This window comes from Micromys minutus, assembly GCF_963924665.1.
Source record: "Micromys minutus genome assembly, chromosome: 7".
Taxonomy (NCBI): Eukaryota; Metazoa; Chordata; class Mammalia; order Rodentia; family Muridae; genus Micromys; species Micromys minutus.
In genome coordinates this window covers 43,923,799-43,945,166 of record NC_137976.1, presented here as the reverse complement: position 1 = coordinate 43,945,166, position 21,368 = coordinate 43,923,799, and the positions used below count along the sequence as shown (strand labels likewise).

At 41.4% G+C, this 21,368-nt stretch overlaps 1 protein-coding gene across 1 annotated transcript in view; it reads right to left on the bottom strand.

The window, feature by feature from the left end:
• Window positions 1–11,725: 11,725 nt before the first annotated feature.
• BBX (BBX high mobility group box domain containing) overlaps window positions 11,726–21,368 on the bottom strand; it is a 76,877-nt gene continuing 67,234 nt past the window's right edge. The window contains exons 13-15 of the mRNA XM_080918928.1: window positions 17,323–17,520; window positions 15,379–15,562; window positions 11,726–11,940 (exon numbers count right to left, since the gene is read on the bottom strand). Coding sequence (XP_080775054.1) covers window positions 11,853–11,940; window positions 15,379–15,562; window positions 17,323–17,520 — 470 coding nt within the window. The 3' untranslated portion in view covers window positions 11,726–11,852. The remainder of the gene's footprint in view (window positions 11,941–15,378; window positions 15,563–17,322; window positions 17,521–21,368) is intronic.

The following is a 21,368-nucleotide window of genomic DNA, read 5'->3' as shown; positions in this document are numbered from 1 at the left end:
TGGAGCTGCATCTGTGGTCCTGACCACTATCGGGGGCTATCTCTCAGAGATAAGGGATCCGTCTTCCATGTCCAAAGAGAAAAGGGTACACAGCTGGACTCCCTTATCCTCTTACAAGGAAATGGCCTCTAATATAGGGGATCATGTACATGACTTCATAAACAGAAAGTAAAATGGGAAGAGATTTGAATGGCTCAGTGACATATCTATCCCTTAATTTTTTCTGTTTTCTCCAAGTAGCCAACTTTACTGGAAACCAAAGAGTCTCCGGAAACATAGACTAAGAATTGGTTTCCCCTTTTCACCTTACTTCCTCCTTTCCTCAAATCTCCATCAGAAACCGTCCACCTTTACTCATATTTATACCTGATTCACAGAAACACGCTTCCCATTTCCTTTTTGTGATCTTCTCATGGGAGCGTTCCCTTGACTGAGGCAAGTTCCCCATGGGTCAAATGCTGCTTACCCTGACCTGAACAGCTTTGGACTTTGGGGTGCCAGGGAATGCAGAAAGGACAGATACAGCAAGGTAGAGCTAGGATCAGGTGGGCCATGTGTTTGGGTGCAGCAGCAGCAGAGAAAGTGACCCTTTATCATGTACAGCAGGGTTAAGGAGGGGGAAACCTAATCTCAGGGGTTGCTGTAGGGAAGCAGGCTGATTGCAGTCATCCAGGCAGAGGGGGCTGTCATTTTACTCTCTGCATTTACCTGATTTTAAAGGTCAGCTACTCACATCTGTACTCTATCCAGGGGAAGGTGCTGCCATTCATTCCCCTGAGCACAGCACAGGTGGTTTTGCCAGTCTGAGGTGATGGTGTCTTTGACATGGCTGTACTCAATCCACACTCATTCAGATTTCATCGGCTCCCTACACCAGACCTTTGGGAAGCAGGGACAGGAAGCCTAACCGAGTCTTCTGGGAGGAGGAAGGAGACAAGGACAGGTGCTTGATGAACTTCAAATTAAACTCTCTAAATTTCTGCAATTTTTTTATGAAGTCATACATAAATTACAGTGTGGTTTGCATATGTAAGAGATATGATCTTGATTTTTAAGGCAGATGGTTTTGAAATTAAAGAAAACTCCTGTATCAGTCCTCAGTGTGTGTGTGTGTGTGTGGGGGGGGTTCTCCTTGGCTAAACTAAAGCAAGCATTTACTCTCCAAAGCAGGTACAAAATCTTCAGTATCCATCCACTAAGTGAAACAATCCCAGGGTCCAGAAGAATAGGCATTTTCTGTGGCAGAGTCTTTAAGGCTAAGCATTAGGAAGGAAAGGCTCTCATTCTGACTAGAACCAAAATGTAGCAGGGATAACACACACCAACAGGTAGAATCTCTCACACAAAGTCTTTTGCTTTAGGAATCTTTTTTTTTTTTTTTTTTTTTTTTTGCTCACATTAAAACAACAACAGAGCACTCATGGTGTATACTCACTTATAAGTAGATACTAGCCCAAAAAGCTAGGAATACCCAAGAAACCATCCACAGAACTTAAGAAGCTCAAAGAGAAGGAAGACCAGACTGTGGATGCCTCAGTCCTTCTTAGAAGGGAGGACAAAACACTCAGGAAAGGAAATACAAGGTCAAATAGAGGAGCAGGGATTTTAGAAAAGATCTACAGAGACTGCCTCACCTGGAGAAGCACCCCATATGCAGCCACAAATCCCAAGCACTAATGCTGATGCCAAGCAGTGTTTATTGGCAGGAACCAGACATGGATGCCTCCTCAGAGGCTCTGCCAGAGTAATATAGATACAGAAGAGGATGCTTACAGCTAACCATCAGACTGAACACAGGGACCCCAGTGAAAGAGCTAGAGAAAGGACTGAAGAAGCTGAAAGGTTTGCAACCTCATGGGAAGAACAACATCAACCAGCCAAGGCACTGAGGTGGAGAGGGTGATTGGGAGAGGGAGCACCTCAATGGAAGCAAGTGGAGAGAAGGAGGGAGTAGAATGGGTGGGGGAGGGTAATGTAAAATACAGAGAATATCCAATAAAAATTTAAAAAAGAATAGAAAACAACAACAAACTTGTGTGTTCTTTAAGTGAGGGGAAAAAGTCATCAGAAAAGGAAGGTTTTACAGTAACTTATTTCAAGAGAAATTTAATAACTAAAGTGCTTCGATTCAGTATGCATGACTCAGGACCAAGATGGAAAGGACTGCATAAGAGCTGAGATACTAAGGACATCAGTCCATAACACCCTCAGTCTGGACTATCAGGAGACACATCCCATGACCTGGGATGGTCATTACAGGCCTCATCCCAAGTCTTTTATCATCCATTCACCAGTTAGAGCTGGGTATCCTTGTGACAGTAATTTTCCTTACACTAAAATCTATTGTGAAAGATTTCAAAGTACAGATTACCAGATCCATCTCTTATTATCTCTGGCCCAGCTTCTTTAAAGTCTCACAGTTCTAGTTTCCATCCCTATCCTTATTGGTCCCGCATTCCAGCACTCCGTATCTGCACACAGATGGTATTCAGGTGAGCAAGCAGGCTTATGTATGGAGACCTAGACTTTGCTTGTCTTTCTGTCTCTCCCATCCCTTTATTTACACACCCAACCAGTCTTTCACTTGAATCCAGAGCTCATCCCAGGGTTCTTGTCTCCTCTCCCTGATCATTGGGAAAGCTGTTATGTGGATCCTGGAACTCCAAACTGAGGTCCTCAGGTTTGCTCATGGAAACCCACTGAGATATCTCCTAGAAATCGAGTTTTGGCATTTATGTGCATGTGTGCACTAGCACGCTCCTGTACACACACACACACACACACACACACACACACAACAGAGCTCAATGCAGTGCTAAGAAAGGACAGCCATTAAAGAAGCATTATGCACTCCTCCACTTGCCCCTCAACACCTGCAGCAGATAAGAGGGCTGGCCACAAGGTCATGAGAGTCTTAGAGCTGTCTCTGTCCCTCACTGGCTGTAGCAATTGGGAGGGCAGGCTCTGGACATTGCCTGGGCAGCACAGTAAAGCTGACTCTGATGCAAGGTTTCAGGTGAACAGGCTCCTAGGACGTGCCACATGTCTGCGTGGATGGGGAAAGAGATGAACCCCCCCCCATTATGGTAGGTGGGAGAGCTGGTCTGAAAGTCATAAGAGGAGCACTGCCTCTGCTCCCTACCGGTTGCAGCACTGTATGAGTTAGCTGGGTCAGTGCTGGAGAGCTCATCCTGGTGGTGTGGGTACATGCTGACCTGCTCAGCTACCACCTAGGCCCAGATCCGGGGCTTTGAGTTGGCCCACCCCGACATCTTCCCCATCTATGAGCTGGTGAAGGGGCAAGTCCTATAGATCCAAAGCTGCAGGATCTCCATGACATAGGGCAAAAACAAGATAGGGAGTCTCAGTGAGGATCCAATACTGGTGTTTAGCAGAAGACATAGGCTCTGAACCAGACCAATGACTCATTACAATGAACACTTTCAAGTAAAGTGGTGTGGACAAAAGGGCATACTGTGGTATACTACAGCTTCCATGATGAGATTGTGTTTTCCTTTGAGGAAGAGGTTGCTAGAGCAGAGGAGGTTATGAATAGAAAAGGAGATTAGTAGGATTAAGGTATGATATGAAACACACACACACACACACACACACACACACACACCGTAGCAATCTGGAAGGTATAAGCTGTGGGCAGCTAAGAACTCTCTGGAGCCAAGGTATGCACCATGAGCTTTAAGAATAGTGGAACAGAGCAGATCTTATCTAAGCACAGCTTTGACTTTAACACCAGATTTCGGTGGAGTTAGCATTAATATGCAAAATACTTGAGCTTCTACTTTAAAAGGCTTTGGATATTTAGGGACTAATATGAAGGCCACTTATTTTTAAATGCATGATTGTTTTAAAATAGACAGAATATAGGAAACTTTATTCTATGAAGCAGTGACTAAAAATTTCCAGTATGTCAAGAATTATATATATTTGGGGAAATTTTATCAATACTGCCTTTTCTATTAAGTGCTTTCCAGTAAGACCTATAAATTCTGTAGCCAATCATTACCTAATTTTCTATCTGTTATGTGTCTACTGCTTGTATAGATCAGTGCTTTTCTGCTTATTTCTGGAAAAGCCCATGCTTGTTTAATTGGTCATTCATAAATGCCACTGATACCATCAGAAAAAATACTCAACTGAGAATATTTCTTGGGCACATTTCAGGCTACCTTTAAAACTAAATTTTTTTAAATGTAGAGCACCCAAGACCTACTTACATGAATTTTCTTTTTCCTTCATCTTCCATCATTTTTTAGACTTTCAACCCTCACGTTTTTCATCTTTCTTTTATGTACAACCCCACAATAATCTCTTAATGTAAAGGATTTCCAAGGTGAGTCACAAATTTACTTTTAAGAACAGGATTTCATTCTGTGCTTTAATTTACAACATACTGGACCAGGATTTCAGTCTTTAAATCTCTCAAAATTTGTCTTCCAGAGCACATCTGAGCTATCTCTACACTCCTGGAAGCCCGGAGGGCAGATTGGAAGACAGCAGTGGAGGGGCTCAGACATACAGCTAACACACACATTACAAAGTTTTACAAGTCACTTAATCTGGAGAAAAGCACATAAGGACCGCCCCTCCCCCTTACATCATCTGCCTACATACTCTTCTTCGAAAGGTCTCTCTTCGATCAGGTAAAGGAGAGGTAGATAGCTTTTATTTTTTTTTTAATTCCAAATAAACTCTATTCCAACATATCTATGCTTTGGCCTCATGGGCTTCTTTTACCTTGGACATTGTGGAGAAATGATAAGACAGAATGAATGCGCACTCAATTCAAAGGCTGTGTCTGAAGTGTCCGGATGTGTCTAGCACATGTGTGCTGGAGTGTGGAGAAGACAAGCAGCACAAAGAGAAAAAAGGGACTGAGAACATCTCTTGGCTAAAGGGTGCTGGGTTCATAGACTCAGAGCAGACACTGCCTTCACATGCACCAAAAGTTGGTAATTCCAACAAGAGTTTGAGATAAATACGGTAACTTCCATTTCTAGCATCTTAAGTCAGTCTTTACCCCACTTAACTGCTAATCACTTTTTCCTTGCAACAGTATTGATACATGTAGCACTGTATAATTACACATATGCATACACCATCACTCTTTTCTAACAAAATTTGTATCTTTAGCAAGGATCCCCCTCTCCCAACAGCCTGACTCTCCTGATTTTATTCTCACTAATGGGAAGGGAGTATAAATTAACTTTTGCAATTCATTAGGTAGATTAATTTTACAAAGAAACAAACCTATTCATATACCTAGGTATAAGTATTTAAAATAGAAATTTAACCTATTTAGAGTTTTCATACCATTAAATCTTCTAGAATAACCTAACTTTAGAATATCCCACTTTAAAGTTAACCCAAAGTTCTCAATTTTTGTGTGGGACTCATGTTTGCAACCATGTGTGACCCTTCTGCATCCTTTGAATATACTCCAGAAGCAAGCCATCCTGGACACGGAATAGCTAGCACTTCATGCACATTTATAGTAAGGGCACCATTTTCTACCGCCAAGGCAATGGTAGGGAGTAACACAACTTCCAGAAGGTGGTTCTGGGAGGTTCAGAACACAAGTGCAGGGTAGTCCAGAACTTGGGACCAAATCTGTTATTATACAACTATAGTGATATCCACATGGTTTTCAGACTGTTTTGATTTTACACTGAGACAGGGTCTTGTTACATGGCCAAGGCTAGTCTGGAACTGCCTGCCTTTTCCTCCCTGAGTTTTTTGGGAGACACTCTAAGTGCTTTTACTGGTGGGCCATGGCCTACATGATGAAACTTAGTTTTGATACAATCTAAGGAAGAAGATGTTAGGCTCTCTTTCTTAAAAGCTCTCATCTCATGTGGAAGCCTGAAGCCAGTCTTCTTTCTTCTGTTGGACGCCCTTCCACCCTCCACATTAGGGGAAAGCAATCAGTTCTCCTCAGACAATCGTCAGTCTCCGGTGAACAGTGTAAGGTGAAACCATTAACCGATGTTCTGCAATGGTTGAAGAATCTTTTATTATTTTCTCTACTTTATTTTAGTGGACATGATAACACTGAAGGCACATATTCTACGGTTGGTAGTGAGAACATAAAGAAATGTATTTGAATAATATCTTTAAAATATTTCAAATTTTTATTAAATATTTTATTCAGTTTTAAGATCACAGTTAAAGTACTTTAGCATGTTATACACATGATTTACATGTGCAATTTTTAGAAATATCAAATTAGGTATAAGATTTTGAAGAAATTATATAAATGTATATATTGACTTTTACTACACATACATCTAAGAAAGCAATAATTCTGTTGTACCATTAACTGGAAATCATTTATTACATGGCATGTTTACACCAACTCTAAAGAGAACCAAGCCAATTTCCAAAGCAAAATAAAATTAAAAAAACAAATAAAAGGAGCAAATCAGTCATGCTGAAACTGTCAACAGACTTAAGACCTGGGGTCAAATGAAGCTATGGTGAATTTATGACATGTATGTAAGCAGTTCAAACCTACCAGAACCAGTTTATAACCTGGTGTGTGGAACCTCAGGAGGTTTCATCAACCTTTTGACAGATTCCTGAGAGCCAGAGGCTTGTTAGTGCTAATGACATGAAAATGTGGCTGAACACTTGCTAAGCTCAAGGTCCCCAGTCTTCCAGACCCTAGGTTCTGCTGCTCCGAGAGCCCAGGCACTAATGTGAGGTGTCAGGAGACAAGAGCGAGCGAACACCTTCTGGTGAGCAACAGAGAAGTCAGTGACATTGCATGGAACATGAGTTTCTCTATGGTTTAAGTAAGAGCTTGTGAGGTAAGACTCGTGCTGTGGGTGGGTTTGGAGGCATCCAATCAGACCCTTGTTACTCAGTCACCAGTTCTGGCCCAAGGTATCAGAAAAATCTTTGGAAGTAATAATGTTCACAAAAACTAGTTCTGTGCATGAAAACAAATTTGAAGGTGTGATCAGTCTGACCACTGCCTGCCAAGAAATTAAAAAAAAAAAAAAAAAAAAAAAAACAGCAAAAGAACAAACAAAAAAGCCAAAAAAAGAACAAAGCAAAACAAAATAATAGCCACAGAACTTCTGACTACAAAGTTCCTCCTGTGAATTTATCAGTAAAAACCACACCACCACATATAAAATTTGGTCAAAAGAGGAACGTTTTCCTCCTCCTAAATGTGTGTTTGTATATTTGAAGGAGAGGGTGGCACAGATAGGTGCAGATATACAAAGAAGTCAAACGTATGTCACTTACTTCTGTCGCTTCTTTGTTCTGAAATGTAAGAAGATCACGGTGTCCCCATAGAAAAGGACAGTTACTCGGCATGGAGTATGGTTAACCAACTTCGCTATCACTTCCAAACACAAGCAAAAGTAGTCCCTCAAACCCTGACACTTCGTCAGATCCATGGTTCCATGAACTACCCAGCTGCTTCTGTTCTCAATTCACACATGTTGTTAGTTAATCTAAGTAAGACTTTAACAATCCCCAAACTCAAAACCAAGTTCAGTCTAACTCTTTGGGAATGCCTGTATAAACAGAAACAACATCTAATTAGCAACTAGTACACTTTGCATAAAGTGCAAAACAAGGGTGTGTGGGGAGAAGCTAAATCCAATTCCCATCTAGCTGCCACTCCAGACACTTTACAGGTAAATGGGATAAGCACTTGCTTCTACCGCCCATCGTAGCAAGGCGTTGTCCTCTCTGGAGAAGTCGGTGTTGTGAAGTCGAAACACTGCAGTGGAAAATCGTGGCACTGAAGGTAGAGGCGAAAGACAGACAGACTTACTGAAATTAACTTTGAAAGCCGAGGTAGCCCATGAGGATTGGCCTTATCTGAGGGCTCTGTGGAACAGTGCACTCAAAGGTGACTCTCAACAGCATCATGTTCACCCTACCACTTCCCTTACAGTGACTCTGGTCCTCCTCTGATTTTCTTCCTCTCCCCCGATAAGCCAGTGGTGCTTCTCCTCTGTTGAAAGGCTGCTGTCCTCCAGCCTCCAGCCGCTGATCTTCAGAACACTTATGATGCATACAGTAGTTTAGCAGGCAGCATGGTCCCACTGCTTCACATTAACATCAAATGCCAAGCTTAGAACAGAGTTATGCAGTATTCCCCACCCCACCCTAGGAACAAAACACGTGATTCAGTTTTCAGCTAATGTCTGTTCCGTAGCAATTTATAATTTGCTTGGGAGTTTACATTGGTGCAAACACTTCCGTGCACCGAGCCAGAGACTGCAGAGTGCAAACACGATTTTTATGACTTAGGAAAGCATCTGACTTAGTAGGAAAACAAGGGGTTCAGATGCTCCTTTTTCCTTTCCATTCAGTGTTGCCGTCATCCTTCTCTAGTAACTGTAAGGACCGGAAGTAACACAGCAGTGATAATGTGGGAGTTACTTCAGTATGGCTTCCAGGCAACAGCTGATAAAATTATTTCTGATACTTGTGGGGAAGAGGCTGCCAGGATGACAAGATCACTCAAGAAGGGCTTAAATGAATTTAGAGTTTTGATCCACCATCTGAGACTAACCTAATTTGGGGGCAAGATCCTGAAGCTTCCAATGTGGCTGTGGGACATTTTTCCTCCTTCTGATCTCGTTTACAGTACCCAAACAGAACCTCAAGGACATCTTACAGTATTTTTTCTTTCACTCAGCTTCAGAGCTGCAGTTTTAGTTACTATAATATACTCTTGGTACTTCAAAATTACATCGGAAATACCAGAATACCTAAAATAAATAAAGGGCTAAAGAAACCTGGAAGAGTACTGCGTCTGCACCTGAGACAGAAACTTCCACTTCCAGCCCTGCAGAGAAGGGCAAGGATGACTTTCAAAGGTTTTATATATATACAGGTTTGAATCCAGAAATAAAGGTCAAAAGCATAAATATTGACAATTTCAACTAAATGCAAGATGGTTTCAGAAAGATATGCTACAATGATTACAACAGAACAAAGCAGAACATTGCATTTTGGTTTGCTTGAGACATACATAAGGTGCAACGGCTTGTTTTCTTGAGGCTCTTCGCTATGAGGCGAGTATTAGTGTAGACGGTGCTTGCTGGCAGATCACAGGGACGCATCAGGGCAATACAGCAATACCAGTTTCCAGAAGGAGACGTGACACAAAGATGACGACAAGATAGGGTGAAGAACAACGCAACGGACCGAGAGATTTGTGCTAACAAATGTTACCTGAAAATACCAACACCCCTCCAGCAGCTCTGGGGCATAGGAAGCACAGCTGCCGAAATCAGGACCTCACTCGGAGAACTAGAAAGCTTTGCAGGATTTCTGCTACTCTCAGTGCCTAACCGCTTAAAAATTAAGCATTTCTACAAAAAGGTTTGTTTTTAAAGAATCTGAAAACAGTCATATCCAGGAAGTCCCTCCGATTCCCACCCTGACTAAAGTAAAAGCCACTGGGGTTTAGGAAAAGCAGACCAGGTAAGATATTAACCACGTAGAAAAAAAGTTATCTCTTGTTTGCTTCTTTTTTTGTTTTTGTTTTTTTAAAAAAAAGGTCTCAGGAATATACAGCAATCTCTTAAAGGACTCTAGTGAAATGTGTCGGAGGACTGAGGGAGGTGCTCTGGCAAAAATAGATCTATTCTAATGTGTTCTAGAGAATAACAAGTTAGTACCATTGTCAAGATGCATGTTCTGCACCAATGCAATTGTTGGTTTTCTATTTTTGTGATTTATTTTTTTTGGAGGGAGTTAGCTAATTATCATGTTTAAATCAACTGCTAGCAAGTGGTCCAAAACTTCAACAGCCACCAACATCAGGACCCAGCAATTCCCAATCATTCAGTTTTTTTGTTTTGAAATTTAGAAAATATTATTAAGACAGTTATCATAGTAAAAACAGTATGCTAAAATCTTGGGCTCTTCACTTGTTTTATTTCTATGTGAAAGGGGTTAAGCTATACCTACTGATTAACTTTTACAAGTTCCTGCTTCCTTCATCCCCACAATAAACAAAGTTTGAGGACATAATTCTAATACTTTGCTGCCCTCCCTACCTGCTTTGGAAAAACAACAAATCAAACAAATCTCTATCTTTTTCAATCCTGTTACTACTGTTGTACATATTTTCCAGCACCGGAACTGAAGTAATATCTACAACCATGAGAAGCTAGACCTAGACAGTATTAATAGAGTCATTTTATATGGCTATTAGGTCAAATTACAATTAGAAAAAAAAACATTACAATTCAGTCAAGTATAAATAAGAAAGCTAGATAAAACCATGTAAACTGTCACCATTTAGAGATCTAATTCAAAAGCTTCAAACTCCAGCTAGCACTATCAAAATTCCACCAGTTTGAAAACTATTAAAAATTATTGCTGGGATCCAAAAATTAAAATGTGGTAGTTTGTGCTGTGATGCAAGAGGGGAAATACTTTGTGCTATGGGACAAATACCCTGTAAAATCTGTAGCCTCAGATTAATTCTGATGTATCACTTTGCATCTGTTGCTAGGAAACAAGACACTGTGAACATCAGGTGGTTAAGTCAATATGTTGAATGTTGTAAGCCAGTTAATCCACTTGGCACTGGCATATGGTTGGTTTTATGCTTAAAAGCAACAAAACATAAAAAGGAAACAGAGACTTGTAGGTGGATCTGACTGAGAGGCGCACTTGGGACACACCTCCCCCTCGTTTACTCAACAACTTCCTCAACAACACACACTCCGAATGGCTCCTAAACCTGCAGTGCCTATTAGGCCGTGCACAGCAATCACAACCGTCCGGTCTGTCTGTGATGGATGGAAAAGGTCTGAAGCTCCAAGTCCATATGAAGTGAGCATCTTCAATGTGTTTAGAATAATGAAGTAATACTAAGGTCACTTCTGAATATATTTTTGTCTTTTTTTTTTGTTTGTTTATATGAACGATCCATTGGTCACTTAGACCCCTGTGTAAAAATAAAAGAATCCTCAAGGCATGAAAACATCAGTAATCTGTAATCTGCAGGATGATTCCCCTGTCTGGGAAAATATTTGCCACAATTTGCCCCAAGCAAATTCTTCTTGGTCACTCAAGGCTAAGAAAAAAATTCAGATTGTAAGAATTGTAATATTCTCTCTCTCCTCTCTCTCCTCTCTCTTCTCTCTCTCTCTTCTCTCTCTCTCTCTCTCTCTCTCTCTCTCTCTCTCTCTCTCTCTCTCTCTCCGGCAAACTCCCACTACCACTCTGGTGGCAAATATAAAAGTGCAGAATATATGGACCACGAGGCCGAGCATACACCGCTAACAATGGTACGTCTGCCTGCCCATGCTGCTTGGGAGTCTCTGGTACAGGCTTTTTAATATTTATTCTACAATATAAATGTAGGTATAACCTATTATATAAACCATCTTAGAACTTAAATCTTCATGTACAAAAGACTAAGAATATCTAATAATAACTAGTGCAGTGCGTCAGGGTTTTCTTGTTTGTTTTGAAAGAATAACTAGATAATATAGGAAACTAGTTTCACACTCTCTGGTTGGTAAAAGAGATGCTGGATGAGCTACAGCAAAGGCAGCCTTTTACCAAGTCACCACCCGTCACCGTCAAAAGCCTTCCTTCCACGCAAAGCAAAGCTCCAGGTCACTTTGCTTTGGCTCAGTATCACACAGTAACACTGCCCTCAGAAACTGTGGCTTCTGAAACAAGTGGGCCCAGAATGCTAAGTTCTGCTTCAAGTGATCCTGGGCTGTGTGGGGCGCTTGTCTGCAGTCTGTGCTTCCCACCACATGTACTCGCTAGCATCCCTGGTAAAGACAAGGCTAGGGCAGAAGGTAAAGCTCAATGTTTTACAGTTACAGGGCGCATCACTGGTCAGCGCAAGAAATAAGTACAGGAGCCTGCGGCATTTCTTTTGGCTGTCCATCATGGGTGAGTGGAGTTGATCTCTGACCTCTGTAAAACAAGAGGAAAAAATGTCACTTACTAAGGGCATATAATCTCAGATAGGCAAGGACCAATGAGTGATAGGAACTTTCCATTTTCCCACTCAATGGCAATTAATTGGTACTTTAAGCCATTTAATTAAAGCTCAATTTGTCCTTAGAACTTTATTTTGTGTGTTCCTTTTCTTTCTTTACTGAAAAGTTACGTGTTCTCTCCTTCCAACCTCTTAATAATGCATTTTCCTGGTACCATACAAAGCTAAGGCCTTCCACTTGGTAGAGACTAAATAACAAAACAAAACGAAAAACGAACAAAAACTAAAAAAACAAACAAAATACAAAAGCTGAAATACCCACAGTCCGACAATATTCTTAAGAAACTGCTTAAGACGTGAAAAACTTTCAGCCAAGAGTGATGATCTATGGTAGCACCTATCTCTTCATGCATGGATGTTTTCACAATCACCTGTGTTCAATGTGCTTAAAGAGGAAACTCTCTTACTCTGGTTGGCGAAACCCAGGCTCATTTGTTAAGATGGGTAGCACACCTAATTTAAAACTTCAGTTCTCCTGAAGAGAAAGAGAGACTGAAACTCAAGCAGTGTAACAATAAAAAAAAAAAAAAAAAAAACAAAAATAAACAGGAGGCAACGCAGACCTTCCATATGATGTCTCACGGGTACACAGAGCAAGACCATCAGTGAAGAGATCAAGTACTTACACTGAGTTTTTAATGGCAAGAACATCCAGCCCAATACTTGGGCCAAAATTAGTGTAATACACAGAGGGAAAATTCCTGACAGAACTGGAGAATCCAGAGAGGCTTCTGTCTTTTGGATTGAATCTGTGCAAAAACACAGCTGACTATATGTCTAGTAATATATATGTGTATGTGTGTGTGTGTGTGTGTGTGTGTGTGTGTATGTGTGTATGTATGTGTGTGTGTATGTATGTATGTATGTATGTATGTATGTATCATATATTACGTACTTCATAGTTGTGAAAGTCCTATTCAAAATTTTCGGCAATTTCCGCCAAGTTTTTCGCCCTAAGAAGGCAGGGGTGAGGCACTAAGCTGCTGAGCCTGGACAAGCACACGGGGGCTGCCCCTGCTCTGGCCTACGGTACACAACAGTGCTGAGAACAGCATTTCCATGGGCTTCACCTTCCAATAAAGTTCTTCAGCATACGCAGGACAAAGTGGTGATTTTGAAATGCAGCAAATACCTGCTTTATAATTATAGCCACATTTGTATTAGTGTGCAAGGAAAAAAAGTAACGCTGGTATATATAATTCTAGAAGGACACAAGATAGTAAGGATTTTAGAAACAGAAAACATACTAGCATCAATTTCTATTAATTTGCTCATTCATGCATGGTTGCTGTTAAGCACTAACAGCCCAATATGTTTAGCATTTTCTTCAAGAAAAATGGATTTAAAATGCTGGATTATAACCTTTATTATTATGTGTACTTAAAAGAATTTTAGGAAATACTGGGAAAGAGAAGAAAAAAACCAAGGAAAAGAGAAAGAACACTAACATTTGTTAGGAAAGTGGCAAAACTCTAGTAATTGATGCTGTTCTTTTTGATGGAAAGCAACAGAAAAGTCTTACATGTCGTCTTTTTCTATCCCTACACAGTTAGGGAGCCACACATTGAGAACTACCTCATCCATTTACCTACTGCTAGGACTGGGGCCACCTAAGCTGGGACACAAAACATAAAATCAATGTTTTGTTTTCAACCTGTATCAAGAAGAGATGAAATATCAGCAGATTTCATTACAACCCAATGTGCAGCTGGTCTCAGAAAGGTGCGCATACACTTGGATGAGGCGTGCAAGCTGTGGCAGCAGGAGGTGTCTGAGAGAAGCGAACTAAACACAAGGGCGAGAGAGGAACAGCAATTCACCTGTGAGGATGTCCAAAGCCAACTAGACAAGGACGGCCTAGCTTGGACAGGGTCAGAGTTCATGAGCACAGGCAGGGCTGCAGAGGGCAGGGAGCAGGCCTGCTGAGAGTACGAAGGCTTGCTTGCCTGTTTTGCTGTTGCTAAAGCTAGCTGACAGGACAGTGATGCAATCACAGCAGAAGACAAGGCTGCGTCAGTGAGGACACGGTGGCCTTTTCTGAGGCCTTTACAGTGATTCTCACTGGGTAAAGAAGCTTTTCTCACAGGCCTAGTAGGTCCCAGCAACGTCTGCCAGCACTTACTCCCCAGTGGAAGTGGCCCATGTTGTGAAAAGGAGTGAGACTTCCTGGAGCTCTCTGGAGGCTGCAGTGAGGGGTACTATAACATTAACTATATTAACAGTAAAGGGAGGAGACAGCTAACAGGAGACAAGCTGCGACCTGGGCTTTCAGGTTTACCTGGAGGTAAGAGTGGCATGCTGGGCTTTCAATGGTTTTGACTCAACTGAAAGTCTAATCAAGTTAATCTTCAGTGGGAAATCCACTTCGAGTAAAAAAGTAAAAAACCTGTGTTCATCAAAAGTTCTTTCTTTCCCAAAGGATCCCCTGCACAGCAGAAAACAGAACTTAATATGCTTTCTATGGGAACTTCAGTCATGAGAACCCTTTGGACTCAATGATCTGGTCAGATCCTTGTAGTTTGTGATTCTTTGGGGGATATCCTCAGGTTCAACTTAAATTGAGAAAACCGAGTTGCAGATCAGAGAGTTGAAGAAAAACAATGGGCTTCTGTGTGACATGAATCAGATGTCAAGATGGACCTTACCATGAACCCACAGGGGTTTGATAGGATACTGTCATGGTTACCAACAAAATCCTTATCACTGAGATATCACAGAACATCTCCATGAGGTAAGTGCAGCTATGGTCATTTAAATGAAAAACGTTCTCCCTCACTTGGGTATTTGAGCACTTGGTGCAGAATGTGGTGTTGTTTGTGGAGGTCATGAACTCAATCTCTGAGATGGACCCTTGCTGAAGAAGAATGTGACTGGGGAGGGTACTTTGCTTAATCTCTCCCCACTTCCTGTTTCCTCTCTGCTTTGTGCTCAGGGTTGACATACAGCTCTAAGCTACCTGCTCTGGCCACTGCGTCTGCTGCTTGTTGCCATGGCTCCCCACCATGTAGGACTCATAGCCTCTAGAACTATAAGCTCCAAGCCTTAGTTATGCAGTTATGGAGTAACAGAAAATTAACAACTACAGCCACTCCCAACTTATACAAACCAGTGCCAGGAGTGAGAGAGGGCAGCCATCATGCTTTATTCCATGGGAATAAAGTTTAGCCACAGGACACCAGATATTCAGACAAAATACTTAGACGCCATGCTCACCAATGCTTCCCAGTCAATTCACGTATATACTCATATAAATAACTATGCCCTTGGATTCGGTAGGAAACCCAGAGCATTGCATGACATGCCAATCAGTTGTGGAATGGTCAGCTGGTCTCCACTCATGTCTGATCTCTTACCTGTGCACATTCTCCATGGCTGCAACCTCAGCCAGTGCAGCAAGACTAAAGAATGCAGACACAGCAGGCATTTCTGGAGTGCTGCTCCGTGGCTCCTCAGCCATACCGTGCGAGCAGTTATCACTGCAGTAGGCCTCGGGTACTTTGGGGAGACTCCTCTGCAGTTGCTCCTTTGGTTTGTCATCTGAAACAATAAAGAAATCCATCACAGGAGGATCATTCAGAGAAGGATACTGGGGAAGCACTGTGCCAGACAGTGTGGAGAGCTCCTTTCCCTGTCCATGTCTGTCTGCTACTTTCAAGAAGCAAGGATCATACACAGTCTCTTTCTCCAAGGTAACAAAGCACTTTTATTAAGCTCAGTGGCAACTGTGGACCACCCTAAACCTAACTGAAGAAAAAGTGTGTTTTATTCAGTCAAAGTACCAGTTCAGTGTTGGGGTGAGTTGTAACCAAAATAAAACCCAAGAGACTTGTGTGATGGTAATACTGTCACAGTAATATGGGCTTTGAGTCTTATGTAATTCTAATGGGCAGAATGGACTAATATAATAGTCAGTCAGTCATGCTGGGCCCCCACTGTCCCTTTGTTCTAAAGACCTCAAGGAACAAAACCAAAGAACTTCCTATGAAGAGATAAAGGGAGAATACTTTCCTATTATGCAAACATTGTAGGAGAGACAGAATTTAAAATAGTATTTAAATATAGAAAGCCAACAAAGATATGCTGTTATAATTAAGACATAAAAATGGCATGGTGCTTTCCTATGTAAAAGGGGAGCTATTTCTCTTTTATTCTACAAATGAAAATGAATGAGGACACAAATGAACAAGGACATAACAATCTATAAAATGAAAGTCACACACAAAAAGTAGAAAGACTATTTGGGAAAAGGGGACCAATCAGGGGAGAAGACAGAGTAATGGGAGCTAAACATGATCAAATCACATTACGCCCATGAGTAAGAATGTTGTTATGGCACCTACTATTTTAATGCATAAGTAAATATTTGTGAAATAAGAAGAAACAATGAAAGTCACAGATCAGAATATAGACTAGAAAGTGAGAGTGGACCAGTCAGACATTAGTCTTCACACGGACCTCCAACTCACAGAACCCCTCCCCTTCAAACATGACATTAGAACGAGGAATCTCCATCTGCCTTGTTGTTCTAACAATCATTTAAAACCACAAGACGCAAGAAAGGGGCAACATTAATAAATTGCCCTCTCCAACTCAGCAAGCAGTTCATCTCTGTAGAAACCCAGATCAGATCAAATGGATGCTATGCCTGCTACGGGCAGCAACACGGAGTACTATGCCTAGCTAATACCCCAAGATTTTCAGGGGAAGTTTAGCCATTGTCCTACCCTTTAACCTTGAGCCTTTCAGAAAATTCTACTGTTAAAGAAAACACCAGAAACAAGAAATAGCTCCCAGCTGAGAAAGGAAGTCGGTAATTTTCCGTCTGTTTAGATCAGAAAAATAAGGCATGCAGACATTCTCAGGCTTCCCTAGTGGCTTGAATCAGCACTATAGAAAGTGCTGAATATAGTTTCAGGTCTCTAATTCACTGCTTTGAATATCTAATAATCTGGCTTGTAGTGACACGAATAGAACACCATAAACTCACCCAGATCCATCTAGTAGCTTTGAAAGTCTAGGCTCTTCTGGAATTTACTTAAGACTGTTTTGGGGCATTCTGATGAAAAGCAGCCAACAGCTCTAAAGATTACCTTTCCTTTCTAGGGATTCAGACACACACTTGGACAAACAACTATGGCTTTAGAGCATGAAATATGGCATGTGTGGAGGAGAAAGTTTCAAAACACACCAGGTCTTCACCGAGAAGACACTTTCCTTACAGTCACTTGGAGGCCAATGCAGCCATGGTGAACACCTGCTAGCTCTCACAACCTTGACCTACAGAGCTTGCTTCTTACCCAAAGTACCTCCTGCTGGTGATACTCGGCCATCTGCAGTCCTGACAAGGTGTGTGATCTTGGTTTTCCTTGCTTTTCGCTTTTGGCTGCCCACCAAAGGTTCTTGCATTGTTGTTGGCTCTGGAGTGTTGGGAATGGATAGGGCATTTTTAATCTTAAATGCAGGCTCTGCGGTGTTTTTATCTTCTGGAAATATGGCTGAAATAGGATAAACGCACAGTTATACACAAAACCACAAGACATTAGTACCATTCTGGAAGAGACATGCTTCTGCATGCCTGACACATCTGAATGGGAAATTTACACTCCAGAGTTTTCAAAACATTGATAGAAAAGAAAAGAAAGAAATGAAACATTCCCAACAATTGTTTACTACTTATTTATATTTTTCTTAAATTTGTAGAGGTTTCAAACAATCCTCTCGTGCCTCTTTCATGGATGCACAGTAAGTATTTCATCAGTAACGTCCACCTCCAGCTCCCTCCCTCCCTCACTCTTAGTTATCTTTGGATCTGGTAGAGAGTTTGATCTGGTAGGTGGAGGCATGAATGTATGCAAACCTCCCACCTGTATCCTAAGAGATCACATGTTCTGGGTGTGGTCAGGGCACCTTCCTGAGCCAGTTCAGTTGGGTAGGGTGCTAATGGTACTTTCCTATTTGAAAACCCAGCTATTAAATATGCACTTCTTGAATTCACATTTACAGCTGGGACATTTACCTTTAATATGTAATAGGCTGGACTGAGCAGAAGAGAAAATTGTAAGGGTTAAGCTTTTCTTATGCATACTGACTTATCAAGTAAGGATAAGATAAACACCCGTAGGGTCAGCATGCAAATGAAACTCTGAATTCTAGGACAGAGTGAACACACTTAATGAGATAATTGAATGAAGCACAGTTCATGGACAGACTGGGTTTTGGCACTGAAATTGCAAATCCAATAAATCATTTAATAACACAGGAGTGAATTCTCAGTGACTCAAATCAAGAGTTAGGAAGGTACAGGCCATTAAAGTTTTCTTCCTTGGTTTTGATTAAATGGGAATACTCATCTTACACACTAACTTCCTTATGTATTCCTCCTCCCCACCTCCTTATTTTGAAATTAAAAAAGGAACATGTAATTACAGTATAGCAAACATTAAAAAGTAAATATACTATGGGACTAGAGAGACGGCTCAGCGCTAAGCTCAGTAAATGCTCTTCCTGAGGACCTTGGTTTGGGAATGGTTTCCCCAGCACCCATGTGGCAAATAGTAACCCTTAGTAACTCCAACCCCAGGGAATTAGATACTATCTTTGGGCCTTGGTGAACATTAGGCACACATGTGATACACAGACATACATGCAGGTAAAATACTTACACAAGGAGGTAAAACACCCATATATATATAATAAATAGAGTCATAAAGTAAAAGCAACCAAGTCACATGATGGGGACTTTTTAAAAGTGCCATTGACTAGTCTATGGTTTTGGCCAGGAAAAATGTTAAGCACTTTCCTATCAACTGAGACCATTCAATCTCCTTATGGTAGGCAGAGAAATCTTTGACAAAGAAAAGGGAAGACTGGGTCAGGAAATCAAGATCTGACGTGACAAAGTCCAAGAAAATCAAACAAAGAGTATAAATTAAATGACAGGTCTGAAGGTGGGTCTTTTGTATAAAATCTGGGCAATGGTGGTACACTGGGAGGCAGAGGCAGGCAGATTTTTGAGGTTGAGGTCAGCCTGCTCTACAGAGTGAGTTTTTAGAACAGCTAGAAAAACTCCATTTTGAAAAACCAACCAACCAACCAACTAACTAAAACCAAAAACACATGTACAGTATAAAAAGAGCAAAAGAAAAATCCAACAAGGATAGCTCTAGGTGTGTGGAACTCATTTACCGATATGAACCCTCCTGTAAGTCCAATGAAAAACTTTAATCTAGCTCTACGTCAATTTTAGACATATCCTTGGAAAAGGAGGACTACACCCTGGAAATCATAGATAACTGAAATGAAACAGATTCACACTCCAAACACATAGGAAAATTCCTACAATTCCACCAAAATAGAGTGTGGATTCCCTGTGGCCTGTATCACTATCTCAGAACTGCAGTGCTGAGTGCTCAGTACTGAACACGAGAGGCTGTGTGGGGACAGGCTTAAGGCAGCCATCACTGATTTAACAGCACTGCCTCAAAACAGCTGCTGAGCACCCTTCTAAGCACTACTTCACGTACAGGAACCACAACCAAAAGAAGCCCTTCTTACAGCTCTCATCATAGGTACTCAGGCTCAGACTCGGTCTTCTACTTCTTGGCTTAGCATGGGCCAATGGAGGTATCTATGTAAATTCTTTAAATATAAAATCTCTAAGAAAATTTGCTACAATTTAGTTAGAAATAATTCAAAGACGTTTAATGACTATATAGCCTTAAAACTGAAAACCTCAGACAAGTTGAAAGAAGCCAAACCCGGATTTACAATGAACATCAAATAATGCACTTTTATAAGATTTAGCTTTGCTTACCCCTCACCTGTCACTCAAAGGGGAGTTCTGCTCACTTCTCCAATATTACTGCTGCTTTAGAGGTGGAGAACTCCCAAAAATGTACTAATTTACCTTTCTACTTCTATTTGTCAAAAAAAAAAAAAAAAAAAAATCTAAAACCTGTGGTAGGAAGGGCAAAGCACAGGTCCAAAGGTGAAGAGAGAATTGTACTGGGAAAAGAGGCAAGGAAAAAAAAGGGCAGTTTGTGAAACTAACATCTGACATCCAAAGACAACACAATTTCTGGGACACCGGCCACAGACACAAGAATTCTCCCCTTGAACTGCAGTTTACTAGCTGTGGGACTGTGGGTCTCTATGTAAGGATCTGAACTGGCCTGACTAACTCTAAAGGAGACACCCAGACCTAAAAGGGTGGTTTTGCCATCTAGCCTACAATAATGGTTTTGTAAAAAATAATGGTGCTGAGAAAAATAAGCATCCAGGGTCCCGACTGTGAGGGACACTAGTGGATTAGCACTGCTTTAATTGATTTTCACTGCTGAGCCCTGAGGTAATTGCATTCTACTCAGTATGTAAAGTCTCTCTAGACCAGCCAACAGACACATTAAAGACCAAAGGCATGGCAAAGGATGGGGTATGGGAGAATTCAGGTCCACATGCAGACAGGAGGAGAAAGCCAAAAAAAAAAAAAAAAAAAAAAAAATAGGGGAGAAGAGACAGCCCTGTGCAGTGTCCTATGTAAAGTGTCACCCTTCAGGGACAATCTCCTAAAATAGAAGAACTGAGGAATGTAAGGGCGAGTCAAATCCATAGTCATCTATGACAGAAGAGTATTAAGCCACACCAACCAAAACAAAATGAGTGGCAGATTTCCTCGGAGAGGAAATCAAGCCCCTCTTTCCCTTCTCAAACACGCGGATATGTGAGAAAAGGAAGTCTTTGCCATCCAAAAGCGCATTAGTCATTTCTCTTTAGGCTTTTAATTGAACACACAAAATTCCTCAAGCACACAGAAGCAAGTCCACAGGGCTAATTTTCACACACACAATAAGCATAGCACACGTGGAGAGCATCATCCGAGGGTGATAACGCCAGCTCACTCCCGGAGCCACATAAGGACTGTGGCAGTAAGAGACTGCTTTGTTTTCCAAACTACTCTCCAAATGTGGAGAGTATCCTTTGGACTTCGACCCAGGAGGCTACTAGATTCAGGAATTTACATTCCAGCTGGGAAATTCAGTTGCAATGAAGTCATTATGGCTGTATTTGAAACCTCATTGCCTTTGGCTGGTCTCCCATGAACTTAAACAAGTCAGACCGAATGAAAAGAGAATGGAATGAAGGAGCCAGCTCTATGATCCTGGGATACTCTGCAGGAGTTACGGAGCAAAAGTTCCAACCTTCCGAAAACTGATCCAGTTAGCGGGCTCACATCTAAAGATCTCCCAGTACAAACAGGCTGCCCGCCATTATTAACACCTGGAACTAATTACACACTGCAAAGAACTACTCTGATGGAGATTTTGCAACACAGTCCCAAAAGTTC